General features: G+C 42.0%; 1 protein-coding gene and 1 long non-coding RNA gene across 2 annotated transcripts in view; both read right to left on the minus strand.

The window, feature by feature from the left end:
* Nucleotides 1-1,638, minus strand: part of LOC131368235 (uncharacterized) — a 2,033-nt gene extending 395 nt beyond the window's left edge. The window contains exons 1-2 of the long non-coding RNA XR_009207022.1: nt 1,538-1,638; nt 437-566 (exon numbers count right to left, since the gene is read on the minus strand). This is a non-coding gene — a long non-coding RNA (uncharacterized LOC131368235). The remainder of the gene's footprint in view (nt 1-436; nt 567-1,537) is intronic.
* A 2,902-nt stretch (nt 1,639-4,540) lies between these two features.
* Nucleotides 4,541-17,605, minus strand: part of traf4a (tnf receptor-associated factor 4a) — a 29,729-nt gene continuing 16,664 nt past the window's right edge. Inside the window, exons 2-7 of the mRNA XM_058414026.1 lie at nt 15,796-15,847; nt 10,767-10,871; nt 10,063-10,224; nt 9,233-9,394; nt 7,887-8,042; nt 4,541-6,850 (exon numbers count right to left, since the gene is read on the minus strand). Coding sequence (XP_058270009.1) covers nt 6,218-6,850; nt 7,887-8,042; nt 9,233-9,394; nt 10,063-10,224; nt 10,767-10,871; nt 15,796-15,847 — 1,270 coding nt within the window. The 3' untranslated portion in view covers nt 4,541-6,217. The remainder of the gene's footprint in view (nt 6,851-7,886; nt 8,043-9,232; nt 9,395-10,062; nt 10,225-10,766; nt 10,872-15,795; nt 15,848-17,605) is intronic.

Genomic DNA, 17,605 nt, shown 5'->3' on the forward strand with positions numbered 1-17,605 from the left:
TGAGTCCAAAGAGTCTAAAACATTAAACACATTAAATGAATAATTGGTTTTTATTATAATTCTCATGAGAATTTCTGACTATTGGTCAGCTGCTGAAAAAATCCAGTTACCAAAAACCCTGACCTATGTGAACTTCAGAAAGTAGAGCTTTGGTTTTGGGTTTTTTTTTCTTTCTTGTAAGAAAAATCACATGATTGTACGAGTAAAAACCACTGTAGCTATTTTAGGGAAACAGCAAATATAGCAAGCTGTGAGAAATTCTCTCTCAGGTCCCCATGACATCAGTGTTAGCCCACAAAATCTAATGTATTTAAAAATAGAGGCCGAGAGTGCTATCTCTAGACAAAAATCACAGGCAAATGCCTGTCCATAATATGCAGCTTAATGCCATTTTCATGGCTGTCACATGGCAGTCAGATGGAGGGTTATGCTTTACCTCTTGTTGGTGGAGTGACTCTGGGATCCAGTGAAGGTTTCTGATATCTCTTGTCTTCTCAACTTGCATATCCATTTTCACCTTATCATGACTATAGAAGTCTCTCTCAGTCTCAGCAGCAATGTTGTCACTCCATAGCAGAAAATAATAAAAAAAAATCTATATTTTCCTCCAGAAATATTAGCAATACAAACCAGCACTTTAGACTCAGTTGAGGTAAGAGATTAGATCTCTAGCTTTTGTTACGAAACATAGCCAAAGACCAATTTTCATGAAAGCAAAGAAGCCATTAAAAATGACCAATCAAGTCTCTTTGGCATGATGGGAAACAGTTTCAAACTAATCTCTTTAACAACATTTAAAGATTGGTGCTTTTTCCAAACCAGTGACTATATTTTGCTGAAAATTACACAGAAGTGTGTAAACATGGACGTTAATGAGATTGCAACCATCAAAGTCCTGAGGTTTGTGGCTAGAAAAGAGTTTGAATAAATGCTGAAACTGAAAAAGAACTAAATGACTACGTTTTACACATTCCTTCATTATCGGTGTTGAAATTAGACCTATTTATCTAAAATGTGACTCATTATAATAGCTGTATACATTGAAATAGCTCTGCATGTGTACACGGCTTAGACAGCGCACAAAAGCTGGGACAAACCCAGCCACAAAAGCAAACAGGAATGTGATGTGAGCCATGGAGGCCAGCCACACTGTTTCTGTTTACTCTGAATATAGCTCCATTTTTCATCTCCTCATTGGGCCATAATTCACTGCTCAAAGGGCAAAAACTGTCCTTGCTGACCTCACATGTGCGCTGCGCCGAGCCACACTTTCCTGGCTTGAGAAAAATAGCTTTCTGTTTAGTATGGAAAGGCGCGTTCACGAGGGCTAGAGCGCCGCTGGAGTGAGAGTGAGAGTGAGAGTGCACTTTATAGTGTTCACTCAGCAGGGAGCACAGCGAGGTGGCTGCAGAAAAGCAGAGGCGAGCTTAATGATCTGGGACATCATATTATCTACAGCTAGTGTCTCTGTCATTATGCTGAAAGCATTACCTTAAATATATTTCCTGTTAAGCTGGTGTTATGGATAGTATCATACCTGGTGATTGTCCACAGCCTTGAAACAGTGGTGTTCTTAGTTTCCTGGTTTGATGTTTGGTGACTCATAAACTGGAGGGAAGTCTCACAGGCATGCTAAATACTGGCTCTCCAAGCATGTGAGTCAAAGAAAAGGGTGGAGGAGGAATGTGGAAAATCATTCATACGGCAGGAAGCTTTCCATCTGAGAATGCCAATGTACACGGTTCATTTTAATCTACTCACAACTATCTTAGCATTCCATTACAATCACCAGCACAAGGTTAAGATTATGTGTAAGTGATAAGGTTATCTCACCTCCATACTCATACTTATATACTGCTCAAAAATATAAAAGACATGATTTATAATCACACTCTCCAGTGTCACCCAGATGAGGAGCGTTTCCTTTTCATTTTGCTTCCTCTCAAGGTTTCTTCCTCGTATCGTCTCAGGGAGTTTTTCCTGGCCAGCCATCATCTCCGGTTCACTCATTAGGGATACATCTAAATTTAAATCTTTGTGGTCATTTGTCCGTTGTTAAAAGTGCTATACAATTAAAACTGAACTGAATTTAATTTAATCATGTGGACTTTACTCTGTAAGATCTGCTGTAATAATAAATCTCAGGTCTCACAATAGGTTCATACTCAACACACTGTACTGTTTATCCCACCTCAGGGTAAAAAAAAGAGCTCCAGAAACATTAGCCATACAAACCAACGCCGGGGAACTTAGATTTACTTGAGCTAAGAGGTCAGACCCTAAGCCTTTTTTTACAAAACATAACTAAAGACCAACTTTCAGGAAGGCAAAGAAGCCATTAAAAATGACCAATCAATGCTCTTTGGCATGTTGGCAAACATGCAAGAATATTGCTGCCAATGAAACTAATCTCTTTAACAACATGTAAAGATCGGTGCTTTTTCCAAACCAGTGACTATATTTTACTGAAAATTACACAGAAGTGTGTAAACATGGACGTTAATGAGATTGCAACCATCAAAGTCCCGAAGCTGAAACTGAAAAAGAACTACAATCTCGGTGTATTCTGTAACGATTTTCAGTCCACTCGGATGAGGATGAGTCAGGATTCTTCCTCATATTGTCCTCAGGGAGTTTTTATTTGCCACTGTCACCTCTGGCTTTAGGAATAATACAATATTATTATATAATATACATGAAATGAAGGTTGTAAGAAGGTGTATAAATTGCAAACCAATTTGTGTGGAGTTCATGTGAGTCAGCAGAGAAAGAAATATAGATTGTCTCAAGTAAAACAAGAAGTTAAGTGCTCTCACATCAAACATTTAAAGCTAGGGTCTGTAGTTTTAGCAGGATAGACACTGAGGCATTGGGGCAATAATGTTTTAGTAGCAGGAGGTGCTTAGAAAAAACACTGTGACTGTATTGGTAAGAAAAGGTCTTTAAAGAACTGGACATTTGCTCTGGTGTTGATAAGGATTTCAGTAATCTGTGGGAGAGAAGAGTGAGTCAGCAGATTTCTCTCTATCTCTCTCTCTCTCTCTCTCTCTCTCCCTCTCTGACCCTGATCCCAGCGTATGCTTTGTTTAACTTTAGACGTGACAGACAGCAGCATGGCACCACTACAAATACACACAGCTTTTGAAGTGAGTATGAAGAAACAAAGTCCACTGTGCTTGTCTCTACAGCACACGTCCCTCAGAGCCCTTATCCGTGGGAAAATTCCCATCTGCCTAGGGTTTTCCTCACATACCCTTACCTATGAGGGACAAAGAGGGTGTGTGAGGGAATGTTGGTGACTTAACTATTGTGAGAAAATAAAAGAAGCATGTTAATACACCACATAGAGTGTAATAGTCCCTACCATATGTGATGAACGTACACAGGGAGTATGGAGCTGTGTGGGATTCAGCCAATGAATGTAAAGCTGAAAACAGGAGCCACATACGATTCCCTCACTCCCGCTGGGAAACACATACGATAATGTATAATTAGAGGTTACTATTTTTTTCTGCCACAGAGGAGCACAAAGCCGCCACGCCAGGAAACTTTGCTCTGCCTTTGGATTATTACATGTAGCTTTAAATAACTATGCAACATTTTAAGGCTCTGCAAAAGTGAGACCGCTCAGGGAGAGGCTTACTAACATGAATTACTCTCAGAGTCATCTTTCTCTTGTAAACATGAATTTGCACTTAATTCCTAGCTGTTCCTCAGAAGTTTCAGCACACCATTCAGAGACTATGCTTTAGTTAAGCCGAAAAAGTCTGCTTTGGACACTTTAAACAGAGCAGTGGCTTTTCTCCTGGGGGGAAATCTGAGGAAGTATTTCCTCCCCCTGGTCTGTAAAACCCCTCACATTCATGGTGCCGAAGAAACCCCACACTGGAAGAACATCAAAGTGGAGCACGTGTCTGCCTCATTTCCTCTCCCTGCATCTCTCAGGGCTTTTGAAGGAAAGAGGGAGGGACGTTTGGATCTGATGAAGGATCTGTAGTGTGTGATGCTACTTTGCTAGTGGTTGTTGGGAGGAAAAAAGACTTGGCATGTGGACCATCATGAGTGCCTGGCACAGGTGGGTATGAAGTAAAGCCAGAATAAGAATTCTCATGCAGGGAAAATGTGGAAAGGCAGCCACCGCAGCAAAACGCTGACCCGAAGAATTTCACAAAACAAGAATCTATGCAACTGAATAGACTGACTGTAGTTTTTTTTTTTGTGAAACACAGTAAGCTCATTATAAATAGGAGACAAAACGTTGCTTCAAGAACTTCCTTGTATTCAAAGTCATTGCGTTGTCTGGTGCAGCAGGTATGCAGTGTTTGCTGTGTAGACGAAACCAAGTAGGAAGTGACACGTGTGAACAGTAAATATTTGTAATAGACAGACATATAAATAGTGGGCCATCAAATTACCACGTGACAGAAACTCGTGCAGCCCTAAACACAGCAGAGTATTTTCTGTAAATTATCCCTAAGGCAATGACCACACAATAACACACCCAGACACAAGGCCACACACACACACACACACACACACACAGTTGCTACAGTCATGGTTTTATTTCAAGGGGAAAAATGACAAGCAATCATTAATTACCATGTAAAACATTTGCACCAGTGTGCATATCGAGCCTATGCAGTGGCTTAAAATAAATACTTTTTAAGAACTTAAAGTACAGACAAGTACAGAATACAACAACAAAAAAAAATCCGATGCAGACCGGGAACACAACGGAGCAAATTTCAGAGAAACTGAAAGGAAGGAAGGGAGGAAGGGTCAAAAAATGTCCAAAGAACTGCTCCCTTGTTTGTCACTCCAAAAGTGTTGTATAAAATGTTTTGAAATACATTGTAAAATACAGAAATCTTGCAAAAACTTTTCCCCCCACATTTTCTCAATGTTATTTTGACAACATTAGAGCTGGTATAACAGTGTGGTGTAATCAGGACTTTTCATGAAGAGCAGGAACATGAGAAAGCCAATGTACAAATTGGTGCATTCGTACGTCTTTCATTAGTATTCACATATTACGGACCAAACCCTCCAGGTCTGCAGTCTGAGAACCGGCTGCCGGACTGCACAAAACTTATCTTCCTCAGACATTTGCAAGCTGCGAAGGCAAAATGGAGCGCTCATCCATTTGAGGCACCAACATACTTTGGAGTCCCTTGTACTCTCTCACTCTCTCTCTCTCTCTTAGCTGCCAGAGACCAGCAGAGTAAGACAAAGAGAAGGGTAGAAAGTGTGGAGGTTTCATCTCCAGGTTTCCAACACACTAAGGATGAGTTTTTTCCCCTCACATTTCATTCACACAACAGAATTTCGTTTCCACATGATGGTCTGCTCTCTGGAAAGAAAAACACTCAGGTTTTATAAATGCAGGTTACAGTACAGAGTATGCGGTATGCGATGTCAAGCGTTCACTGCTAGTTTCTAGTACACTTACAGTCCTAGCATGTAAACAAGTTGTTCCATTAATGCGTTCTCCGTACACTCGGGAAGATATCACAATTGCAGCGCATCAGAAATATCTCTGAAGAGTAAAATTCAACGCTACACTCTGGCACGATGTACTGAACTAAAAGCTGAGCCTGGAAAGACCTTAAAAGACAGCAGATAACCAAGTCAGGCATGTTCACTTCACAGCTGCTGTTAGTTAACTACAAACTATGTAAATAAGAAAAGTGCGTGCCACTGACCCTGCTGCTGAGTTTCTGTTGACCGGGACAGAGTGTGTAAACAAAAGGCAAGCTTGAGTATGTACACGGAATTCCTACGCCAGACCCCATGGGTTTTGTCACCTGCTGTGTATTTCGAACAGTGGTGCATTGTTTCCGACAGAGCATTCGAACATTCTCAAAGTGCAAAGGCTACATACTGTACAACCTTTTACACCCCACTATAAGGTGTCGTAAAAATCACATTTTTGTTAAAGAAAACTTTAACTGAAAAATTCTAGGCACTGTTGAAAGTCCAGAGGCTTGTGTTGCATGGAAAAAGCACTGAAAACCAGACCTATAAAAAAAAAACCAAACAAATATAACATGCTGGTTTTGTGGAGCAAAACATGAACTTTCCTAAGCTTCACCAGATCGGATAGATGAACTCTAAATCTAAAGGTTCTTCCTTCAGCGTACTTCAGGTGGAGGAACATTAGGTGGTCTACACATGAAGTCAGTAACGCGCTGGTCTGAGATTTCAAAGCTTTCAGCTCTCAAGCCATGATCTTTTGTGGGATCTCGATGGAGGCCTTCAGGAAGATAGCATTGTCACGAATGTAGTTCCTCTTGCGGATCTCCTCGTGCGAGACGAACTTGGGGTAGCCAAAGCCTAGCGCGCTTTCGTCCAGTGAGCTGCGGCTGCCACTGGGTTTCTGGAAGTTCTTCCAGTTAGGGTCCGGGTTGAACGTCTCAGTGATGTGCTGCGGTTTGGAGAGTGACGGGTCACTCTGGTCCAGAATGGAAAATGTGACCTTGTAGGAAAAGGGCCACTCAAGAAGGTTGTCATATTCGCCAGGCAGTACGCGGATGTAGACGGAGAGATGTGAACCTTCGCCACTACCGTTACCGTTGAGGAACGCGGATGCCTGCAGCTTGTAGCCATAGCGGTGCGTGTAAAAGGGCGGACTAAAGAACTCGTGGTTGCTGTGCATTTTGGCCTCCTGCAACTTGCGCGAGTAGTCGTTCAGCTTCCAGATGAGTACGCCATCATGGCTCACTGACAGCTCCTCCAGATCACGCCGCAGCTCTGCGATCTCTTGCCGTTGACGGCCTACCAGGTTGCACATCATGGTCAGGTGGGATTTGGTGGTTTCCTCTAGGTGTCGGCCAATCACCAGCTTCGGGCACTAGAAGTGAGAGAGCATTCGTCAGTGGACGTAGAGTAAAAAGAGTAAAAAGCAGAACTCTTTGGGCCAGAAAGAGCAAGAAAGTGAAGTGCAAGAGTTACTCTAATGTGTAGGTCTGATAGGAATTCACTCTCCACATATACAACTGCTTAATTCTATTTTCTGGGCATGCAAACACCCTGTGGCTAGTCAAAAAGCGTAGTGCAAAGAGTGGAGCTAGTGAAAGAAAAAGCCACAGGTGCACAGAAAATGGCTGACAATCAAGCGAGACAGACAAGAAACATTTGGCTCATCACACCATTGACAGACGTGTCATAAATTTCACACGAGCTGCCAAATGTAATACAATACACAAGACAGACACAAAAAAAATGTAAAAAGATTAAAATGACTAACACATGAACCAGAAGACTGCAAGCAGTGAAATAATCTAATCTGAGACAACACATTAATCACTGTTAATTTAGCAGAAGTGAATAATATGGTTTTCCAGTCTATTACTCAGCAGCATCTGGACATCATTCTGCCCTGTATCTCTATACAGTGAGATGACATTTAACTGTGTGCACAAACGAATGAAGCCATGAGATGCTGAACTGAGGATATAAAAGCTTAATAAGCCTTTAGGGATTTAAGAAATGAAAAGAAATGAATGTAGATGTGAGTTTGGACATGACGACAGGGCAGTACAGCAGACAGCGCTGAGCGGTATGCAGGTAGAGGCATGAAGAGCATTAACTTCAGAGCTAAGGACTGCAGTTCTGTAAAGCATCTTTATAAATGTGCATGTTGTGTAGAATTATCTCATGGGTGTTTTCTCTTCAGTGCTAGGAAGGTAATGTTGAGTCAGGTAATGTTGAGTCACTTTGCCTTCACTGCTCGGTGTTCTACGTCTACTTCTTGTGTAGTCAGTTACAGAGTTACGGAGGCAGCTGTGTTCTTGTGGTTTTTAATCATTCAGGCAACATCCCAAATCCCTGTAGTGTCCGAAATGGACTAAAAGTTAGCTAAGGTCATAAAGGGAGGTGAGACTCACTCGATGTTTGCATCCAGCTTCTTTAAAGGGACAGAGCACTAAAGCACTGCCGCAGCTTTCCTTCACATGGGTTGCGAGATCTTCACGAGCGATATTGGGGGCACCACACTGGTTCGGGCACTGGACTGGGAAACGTGGGCAGTGGTACTGATGATTCTGTGAAGAAGAAGGCAGAGCACATGAGTCTGAATATTCATTCTGCAATAGTAGGGTGAGGAAGCAAAACAAGTGAGGATTCAGTACATGTTTAATAGCATATGTATTCAGTGTGACTTGCTATGATGTTAATCACAATTTCACCCACGGATAGCATAAAAAGTATTACATTGCAATCTGATCTGATTATTTAGGTCAGGAATAAAACACGCTGAATTCTGAAGTACTTTATTCCTCTTATACCACTGAACATTTCCAAAAATGACATGTTTTATTTATTAAAGAATGACACTTATACTTGCTATCCATTTATAGTTACATCTGCTGTGAGGAACATCCATGAAACACGTTTCTGTTAGCTCTTTATTATAAACCTCTGCAGCAGGTTTGTCATTTTTTTCAGTCTCTTTAAGTAAACAGGACATAAGCAGCTTGTCAAGGCCTCAGTCAAGGAGCTTTTCGGATGTCGGAAAACACGACACTTGAACTTTCCCTAAAAATTAAACAAAACCCCTCTTTCAGAATGACACATTTTTATTTGTTGATGATATTTTAGCTTTAAAATGTGTGCATCAGGAAATCTCAGTGAAGGAAATGTCACTGTAGAAGTGATTATTAATACGAATGCAGTGATATATATGTGCAGTGGTTTGCTTCGCAGATGTGAGTTGCTGATGTGGAAAATTAATCAACAGCTCCTGACTGATTTGAGTCGAGAGTTTTCAGAGTGCTGTGGTATAATGAAGACGAAAGCACCAGAGAGTTATTAGGTGAGTTTGTGTGAGAGTAATGTATGTGTGTGTGTGTGTGTGTGTGTGTGAGAGAGAGTAATGTGTGTGTGTGTGTGTGTGTGTGTGTGTGAACAGAGGAGTGTGTGTGTGATGCAGGTGTCAGGCGTAGAGACTGTTCCAGCTCAAGCTGTGACTCATTGGCACCAAACTCAGCTCCACCATGAATGCCCCTGTTCATATAGTCACAGGCCTCCCCCCATCCCAGGATCCTTCGTCCTTATTCCTACCCCCACTGAGACCCCACTGTTCATTCACTAACACACAAACATATACACATTGCGCCACCTCTCCATCTTAATCACCTGAGAAATGTCTTGTAAAAAGAAAAGCCATGTCAGATTAGAGACACAACTTCACTCATCACTCGGAGGCGGTTCCCAGTTACGTCATGAAGCTCACCTGGATGGTGTCGTAGACGAACTCTTTGCCGCAGTACTTGCACGGCTGTGTGCGTTTGGGACACTCGGACATGGTGTGCTGGGCCAGGAGTCTCCTCATCATCCTCGCTCCACACTTGTTCTCGCAGTACACACTCTCCTGGGGACAAATGCCCTGGTGATTCTAGGAGAGAAAAAAAACATCAAAAAGACATGAGAAAGAGTCAAAAGAAGAAGAAAAAAATCTTCAGACGTGTCATCAGGTTTTAATTGAAGCTCTAAACTATAAACCCAACCACAGAAAGATTTCACATGTCACTAGACCATGTTTTTACTAAACTTGCCCTCCAGTTTGTTACGCTGAAACGTTTAATAAGATACTAAGAGCCCGAAATAAGAACAGGGGTGTAACTGTGCATCGTGAAATATGTTCACTGAAATCAGCATCCTATTGCTCAGGCGTCTAATTCACTGTCTGATCACTGTCTAATCCCACAGAGTTTAAATAAACCCAGAAACAAATTCCATGCTCGGTTTTTCATTTTAGTTGACAAGATGATTGTTGATATATCAAGCTTTACACCAGTGATACAAGGTTTATTCCCTTTCCTGTCATTTCGGTATAAAGAAATATCTGGATGAGGTCTGTCACCCCCAGTGTTAGGCGGACCAACTGGTTTAGTCCAAAACAAAGAACAGTTTTGATCCATACTAAACGAGGTGAGGGTAGATGTGAAAGCACTCAGAGAAAAAGTTGCTCTTACTGGAGCTAAAGACTCGAGGTTTCACTGAGCCAATCTTCACCCACCGAACGACAACAATCCTGTTTCTTAATTGCTGTAAGGTGATTACCTCGAAGGCCTCGCCAGTGAACTCGCTGCCGCAGAACTCGCATTTGACCTTGCGCTTGGGGCAGTCGTGCTGCAGGTGCTCGGGCAGGTCGCGGCGTGTCAGCTTGACGCTGCAGCGGTTAGGGCACGGGATCACGTTGAATGCACAGGTAGAGAAATGGCTCTGTTGGAGAAAGCAAGGCAAATACATCACTTCCATCAGTTTCAGTCTCATAAAACACTGGTGCTGATTTTTTGAGGCACATGGAGCGCTATTACACAGGCAAATAGAGGTCAAATTAGAAGCAGGAGCTGAAACAGATAGACGAGCAGAAACATCTATCCATCCTCCATCCATCCATCCATCCATATTATACACCACTTATCCTACTGGGTCACGGGGAACCTACAGTCTATCCCACCAGACTGAGAACACAAGGCAGGGGATGTCCTGGACAAGATGCCAGTCTATCGCAGGGCTCAGTCTCACACACACTCACTCTCACACACACTCACATACACACTGGACAATTTAGAGATGCCAGTGAGCTATAAAGCATGTCTTTGGACTGGGGAGGAACACAATCTTGCTGCAAATGTATTAGGTTTTTATAAACAAAGTGAACTAAATCAACACACTTTATCTCAAATGACAATAATTCATAAGCACAGTTAAAAAAGAAAGAAAATAAGATAAAAAAGGGGAATATGTAAGAGTGAACTGACCTGCAGCTGCTTCATCTGGCCGGTCCAGCGACAGCCTTCCTCACTGTGGATACAGCGGATAGCTAGAGCCAGGATCTGCTGCTCCAGCTCGGGGTCAGGGTAGATCTGCACAACACAGCCAGAGGAAATGAGACAGATTAGGGCTCTGCACGTGTTCACTACTACGTACATGAGTGACTCAAAATGATCAGAATGTCAACTGGTGAGAAGCATCACGGACTCTAAGTCTCGAAATCGGTGACATCATATGGGTTGGCTCTGGGTTGTTGATTGGAAGATCGGGGTTAAAGCCCCAGCACTGCCAAGCTGCCACCGTTGGGCTCTTGAGCAAGGCCCCCAACCCACCCTGCTCCAAGGGTGCTGCATCATGGTTGACCCTGTCCTCTGACCCCAACCCCCAAGGAGGGGATATGTGAGAAATAAAGGCTATTAACTCATAACCTAATGTCCGATCTGACCCACCAGCCCTGGCTTTATATTTTGTAAGATACTATTTCGGGCTTTTCAGGGCGACTCACGGGAGTGTAAGAAGACCATGTTTTAGCCACAGGCTGAATAATACTACTTCTTTCATTTCTCTTTCTTTTACCAAAACAGTTACATAAACAGTTACATAATGTGGCATTATATCAGTGCTATTATGTATTTTGTAAGGAATAAAGCACAGTGGAGCGGGGTGATGCACGTCCATGCTGAAGTTGATGATTTCCTAAAACATCCCACAGCGCTTTATTTCTCTTAACCCACATCAATTAACAGGATAATATTAACACTTTTAATAAATAATTAAATAAAAACACCTCATTCTCTTTATCACGTTATATTGTTCCATTTTATTCTGTGGAACATGGAAGAAACTAGTTAGTTAGTGTATAATAATGTAGTTTAAAGAAGCTATAAAGTCACTGTCTGACCAGTGGATCTACTTTACACTCAAAGTTAATAAGAGGAAAGTATAAAGCCGTCCATCCTGCAGACTTCCGTGTTGGAACGGTTTCCTGTGCGAGTTTGTTACTATAGAAATGAAAACATATTTCTATAGTAACAAGCGCATTATTAGAAACCTGGAAGCTGGAACACAAAATGAATCTTCTGACCCATTTTCTACTTCTGAGCAATGAGAAGTGAGAATGAAGAAGAGTGCTGTGGTGTGAACTGTCATAACATGTAATGGCCAGTTTTCAGCAGGAAGGAATGAGCGTTAAGTCTGTAATAGCGTTAAGTCTGCTCTATGAGTTCCTCAGGAGCTCTTGGTTGCAGGATTCCACGTGACTATAAACTGTTGTGGAAAGGACATTATTTACATTTATTACATTATTTACATTTACAGTGGAACCTCGGCAGATAAATTTCATTCATTCTGGAGTTCTTAACGCAAAAATTGGTATCACAATTATATAACAAATAATGTAAATGAAGATTCCGTTCTTGCCACCCAAAAATATTACCAATATCACCAATTTCAACGTGTCAAGGTTCCTCACAGGAAGTCATGCCACCAAGCTTGGGCTAAAAATAGAACCACCAATCAAGTCAACAAAAAAACGCCAGAAAAAACACCTAGCTTTTGAACACATGCCAAAGGCAATGTTGGTATCGTGGGTTGACTCTTTTACTGACTTAAAAAAAAAAACCCAAAAAATTTGTTAACTCCCTTCGGTTGGCTTTGCTCTGCTTTCCACTGATGCTAACAAGTTTTGAGCGGCTCTCAGACATACTTTCAGTTCGGTTCAGTTCGTTCCGTTCGTGTGCCGAAAATGCTTTGCATGCCGCTGTAAATTTCTTGCACAATTTCAATTCTTAAGGCACAAATTTGTAAGGGAGGACATATGCCGACGTTCCACTGGGCATTATTTACTGTCCAGTGTCACCCAGATGAGGGTGAGTTTCCCTTCTGAGCCTGGTTCCTCCCAAAGCTTCTTCCACATATCATCTCTGGGAGTTTTTCCTCACCACCAGGCTTCTTTTAGGGATAAATGTTATATTTTAAACTTTAGTATTTTTATTCTTTGTTTATGCTATTTATGCTATGCTTTAAAAGGCCTTTACAAATAGAATTGAATGAAATGTGTCACACCGAGACATCAGTAAGCTAAGAGCAGTCCAGTGAAGAGGTCACAGAAAGGAAGTTTGAAAAACTGCAAAACTGCTCTGAAGGTTTTGTTTGATTAATTATTCTGCAAACCTATATCTAAATAATATACAGTGTTAATGCTGCCACAGACACGCCGCTGTGCTGCAAGCAATGTTCCACTTCTGCATAATTCATGACATTTTTTGTGGCGATGAGGACTTTAGCTTCATAAAAGGTTAGAGTTATTTATTTAATAGGCCAGTTATTTAAAGGACTGCAGATCCCTAAGTGTTGGCTGATCTTAATCCAGATTAATTAGACAAAGCTACAGAGGGCTTTACGAGACCGAAACGTCCTTCAGGCAAGACACGCGTGGGTCAAATACCTATGTTTACAACATTCCTAAAGTGAATATTGTTTTAGAGTGTTTTACTAAGAGCAAGGTCGTGTGTGTGTGTGTGTGTGTGTGTACAGCTTGGTGTGTTTGCTCTGCTCACTGCATTCTCTTCTTGTCTATTTAAATATGAAGAAGGAGGATGAGCAAATCAGCTCAAACCCCTGACCCCACAAATTAGCATTATTAATTGCTAATCTCGGCAAGCAGCCTTTTAGATTAAAGGGGGGAAAAAATCCGCCTTCACATGTAGAGTTGGTCCTTTGCTGGGACATAATCTGCTTTTTCCCAAAAAGTTCAGGAGAACGGCTTTTCCAAACTGACCCGGTCCATGTCCTTAACACCACCACTGCCTGCCAGGAAGTCAAGCCAAGAAGCTTTTATTGTCATTTTGATCCTATATACAGTAGCTGATGCAGTATATAATGAAAGGAAACAGGATGCTGTATAAAAACACAGAGCTTCATAAAACAGCACAGGACTAAGGGCTAGAAAGTAAACGAACCTCTTAACATAGAGTAAGCAGTCCCTATCAATGAGTTTGGAAATGTTTGGAGATCTAAGAAACATTTTAGCTACAAAAGGATGTGGTGGTTAAAGTGGTTAAAGCTCTGGGTTGTTGACTGGAGGATCGGGGTTCGAGCTCCGGCACAGCCAAGCTCTACTGGGCAATTGAGCAAGGTCCTTAACCCTCTCTGCTCAAGGGGCACTGTATCATAGCTGCCCCTGCGCTCTGACCCCAACTTCCTCGGTGGGATACGTGAAGAAAAGCATTTCCCTGTGCTGTAATGTATGTGTGGAGGTAATAAGGCTTCTTCTAAGAAATCAGTTGCTTTCCTGCAAGTTACTAAACTATATAAATGCATTCGTAGAATCTGGAAAGTGGAACATTAATGATGTTAAATCGCACCTCGGCACGGGGAAAAAACATAGATGCCTTCACAAAAGTTTGCTCTTGTCTCGTTTGCTGTCATGTAACACATGAAGCTGATAAAAAATGTTAAAAACAAAACAAAAAAAACTTTTACACTTCTGAATGCCCGCTGCATCTGTTCTACTGTGTAGTGAACTTCATGCAACATTCGGGACTGAAACTGCAGCACAGCAACAGTAACTTAGCAACCCGCTAACATTACTGATAACTCTACTGTTAATGTGTTCCCAGAACAGGGGTTAGAGTGGTCCAGGTTATACGTTTAAACAGTTAGTGTGTCTGGATATTGACTGATCTAAAGCCATGCTGCTATAAAGTGATGCAAAATCCATGTGGATCTGACATCGCTCTGGAAATGAGGAAGGAACTGCAATTTGAGAAGACGAGGCCAAGATGACGAGATGAAGTTGAGGAGGGTTTTTCTCTCTTTTTTTATCATTCGGAGGCGAGTGATTACAACTTCCTCTCGATCTCAGCATTAGGCTTTAACTGAGGACATGTCTGACATCTATTCTGAACACTGGTTTCATGATCAGTTACACTGAATGGTGAATGTGGGAAGTAGGGGGTGTGGTCAAGCTTCGTTTGGGATGGAGGGCGGAGTTGAGGGAAGTGTGTGGCAAAGATCACACACCTGTGCTGAATTATATTAATGAGTGTTTCAGTGAGCTGTGGCAGGGATAACAGTGGGGGAGATGAGAGGTGGAGGGTGAGGGAGATGAACACCCGGAGCCGTGTGTGTGTGTGTGTGTGTGTGTGTGTGTGTGTGTGTGTGTGTGTGTGTGTGTGAGAGTAAAAATTTTTTAGTTTCCCAAGCTAGTTTCCTTTTTCCTAAAACCTCCAAAATTGCCACAGTGGAATAACGTTACAAAAAACTTTACAACTCACATTTTAAACTCTAAGAGCTGGTTTGTTGCTCGCGATGGTACAGTCCGATTAAATGCTTACAACAAACCGAAACTCTAATTAAAGACATCAGGGTGTAGTGCAAGATGATCCAAAAAGCCAGGTTGTAATTTTCTCCCATAAATAGATTGGAGAAAGTAATACTTTTGGGAAAGTTACAGTGAGGAAAGTCTTCAGATAAATCTCCCAGAAATAGCACCATTTCTTTTCTTTTTTTTCTCTCCCACAACCATATCTACAGCTCATTAATGTTTCTGTCTTGACATCACGACCACGGTGAACAAACAAAGAGCTAACATTAAATCTTTGTCGAAATTCAGACATATTCGTCTCGAGTGCCACGCAGTGACATTTGCCGTGCCGTGCAGGAGACGGCACACTTTGTTTCAGCAGAGGCAAATCAAACTAGAGAATAATTGAGATGATTCATCCTGTATTCTCTTTCCAAACACCTCCTCATCCTACATCTGCCCTCCTACTTCCACAGCGGATATTCCCAGGTTAATAAGAGGCTTGTTGGTTAGTGTCATCTGCAGACGTGTGCAGGCTTTCTCAGAGACTGAAAATGACAAACTGTAGCATGTCCCTCTCTCACCTTGGGTCAATAATCTGATTAAAGCAGCATCGGGATTGGAGATTGAACACACGGGACGGTCACAACAGGAACTGATGCTTTAAAATGGCATGAAAGTGTAGTGCAGAGTGGTTTTAATGGGTTTACCTTGGCGTAGTCCAGGGGGAGCTGGTCCTCAGGGCACTTGAACACCCCCTCACTACAAACAGAAGAAACACACACACACATTAATGCCATCCTGTCTGTGAGGCAGCACACACACACAGACATGCACAGACTGAGCTAAAAGGTTTTAAATATTTATTGTTTATTCTCACACACACATCTGTATGAACACAAAGGTTTGTTAAATCGACACGGGCTCAGAAATGTGCTGAGTAATGAAACACGTGGCCCGATTGCCAGCCTGCCTCAGTCATCACCACCACACAACACATCCAGATTATATTCTCTAAACAGCTGGCTTTAATGTGCGCAATAAATTCAACTCAACTCAATTTATCTGTATTGAGCTTTTAACATTGGACGCTGTCACAAAGCAGCTTTACAGAAATCTAAAAATCCTAAATAAAGTTGGAAATGAAATTCATATTTATTTCTAATCATCAAGCAGAGAGAGAGAGAGAGAGATGTGATTTAAGGTCAGATTAGATGGGTGGAACAGCTCATTAGTGCAGCTCATCTTGTGGTGTAGCGGTAGAGGTGTGTGTGTGTGTGTGTGTTTAGCATGTTCAGTCCTGTCATAAACCTAACTGCTTGTCTGTATAACTGATGTATAAAGTTTAAAACTTTTTTTTTTTGACACACGAGCAGCAGTCAGAAATTTCCAGCAAGTGCATGAAGCAGCAGCATTATTTAAGTTTGATGAAAAGAGATAATCACACCACTGTGAGCAGATCTGAAAGAGGAACAAGTGACAATGAAGACAGCGTTTCAGTGCAGGCAGTGAATGAGATTAGGCTATAAAGCTGGAGGCTACATGTTTCACAACCAGCTACTGTCTATGAACTGTCTGTGTCTAATGAATAGACTTTTCCTGACATTCTCGCCGCCCTTTAAGGCCATAAATAGACAGAAAAACAATGAAATCATCAGCTTGAGATCTAACGAGCACGAAGAAGCCCACAATGCTCCCATTCAGTCTGAAGTGTCCTTAATCTGCTGCAACCGAAATGCCACCTGATGAGGACCAATGCAGGACACAACAAGCCTCCAGCTTCATCTGGTGAAAGCTGACTGCATGCTGTCTTTTTGCTTCATTAGGGTCACTGTGTCACAAGGGCACTGGGGGAGTGATTAATACCCACGGTGGGGTCTAAAAAAAAAAGACCAATCGATTGTTTAGCTCATGTAATGGATGTGCTGCTGAATAAAGCAGATTATTACTGGTTCACTGGAGTCAGGCAAGCCTTTTTCAGATTAGGTTGTAATTTACAGAAGGATCCAAGGCCCCTGCTGATGAGCGCTCATACAGGAAGAGATCCGACAATGTGGAAAAACGAGTGTCCCATCTAAAAAAAAATATAAGTGCAAGGAGGTAGAGGGTTCAGCTGAATGGTGGATCAGTCAGGAGATTCATTTCACAGGCTTCACCTTGGCCCTGATGATCTGCGTGACTCTACAGGGTTCTACATTGTAGGTTGCATATTGTGTATATTGTAATATTGTGTAAGTCCCCTTGGTGAGCATCTACTACTCACTTAAGTTGTTGACAAAATTAGTGGCCTGGGAGCCCGAGAAAGGAAGGAGAAGAAGAACTGAGGGCAAGAAGCCTTTATTATCACCACACATACATTACAGCACAGTGGAACTCTTTTCTTCACATTATCACAGCTGAGGAAGTTGGGGTCAGAACACAGGGGCAGCTATGATACAGGGTTAAGGGCCTTGCTTAATTGCCCAACAGTGGAGCTTTGCAGTGCTGGAGCTTGAACCTTGATCCTCCGATCAAGAGCCT

The sequence above is a fragment of the Hemibagrus wyckioides genome, linkage group LG17 (assembly GCF_019097595.1).
Source record: "Hemibagrus wyckioides isolate EC202008001 linkage group LG17, SWU_Hwy_1.0, whole genome shotgun sequence".
Taxonomy (NCBI): domain Eukaryota; kingdom Metazoa; phylum Chordata; class Actinopteri; order Siluriformes; family Bagridae; genus Hemibagrus; species Hemibagrus wyckioides.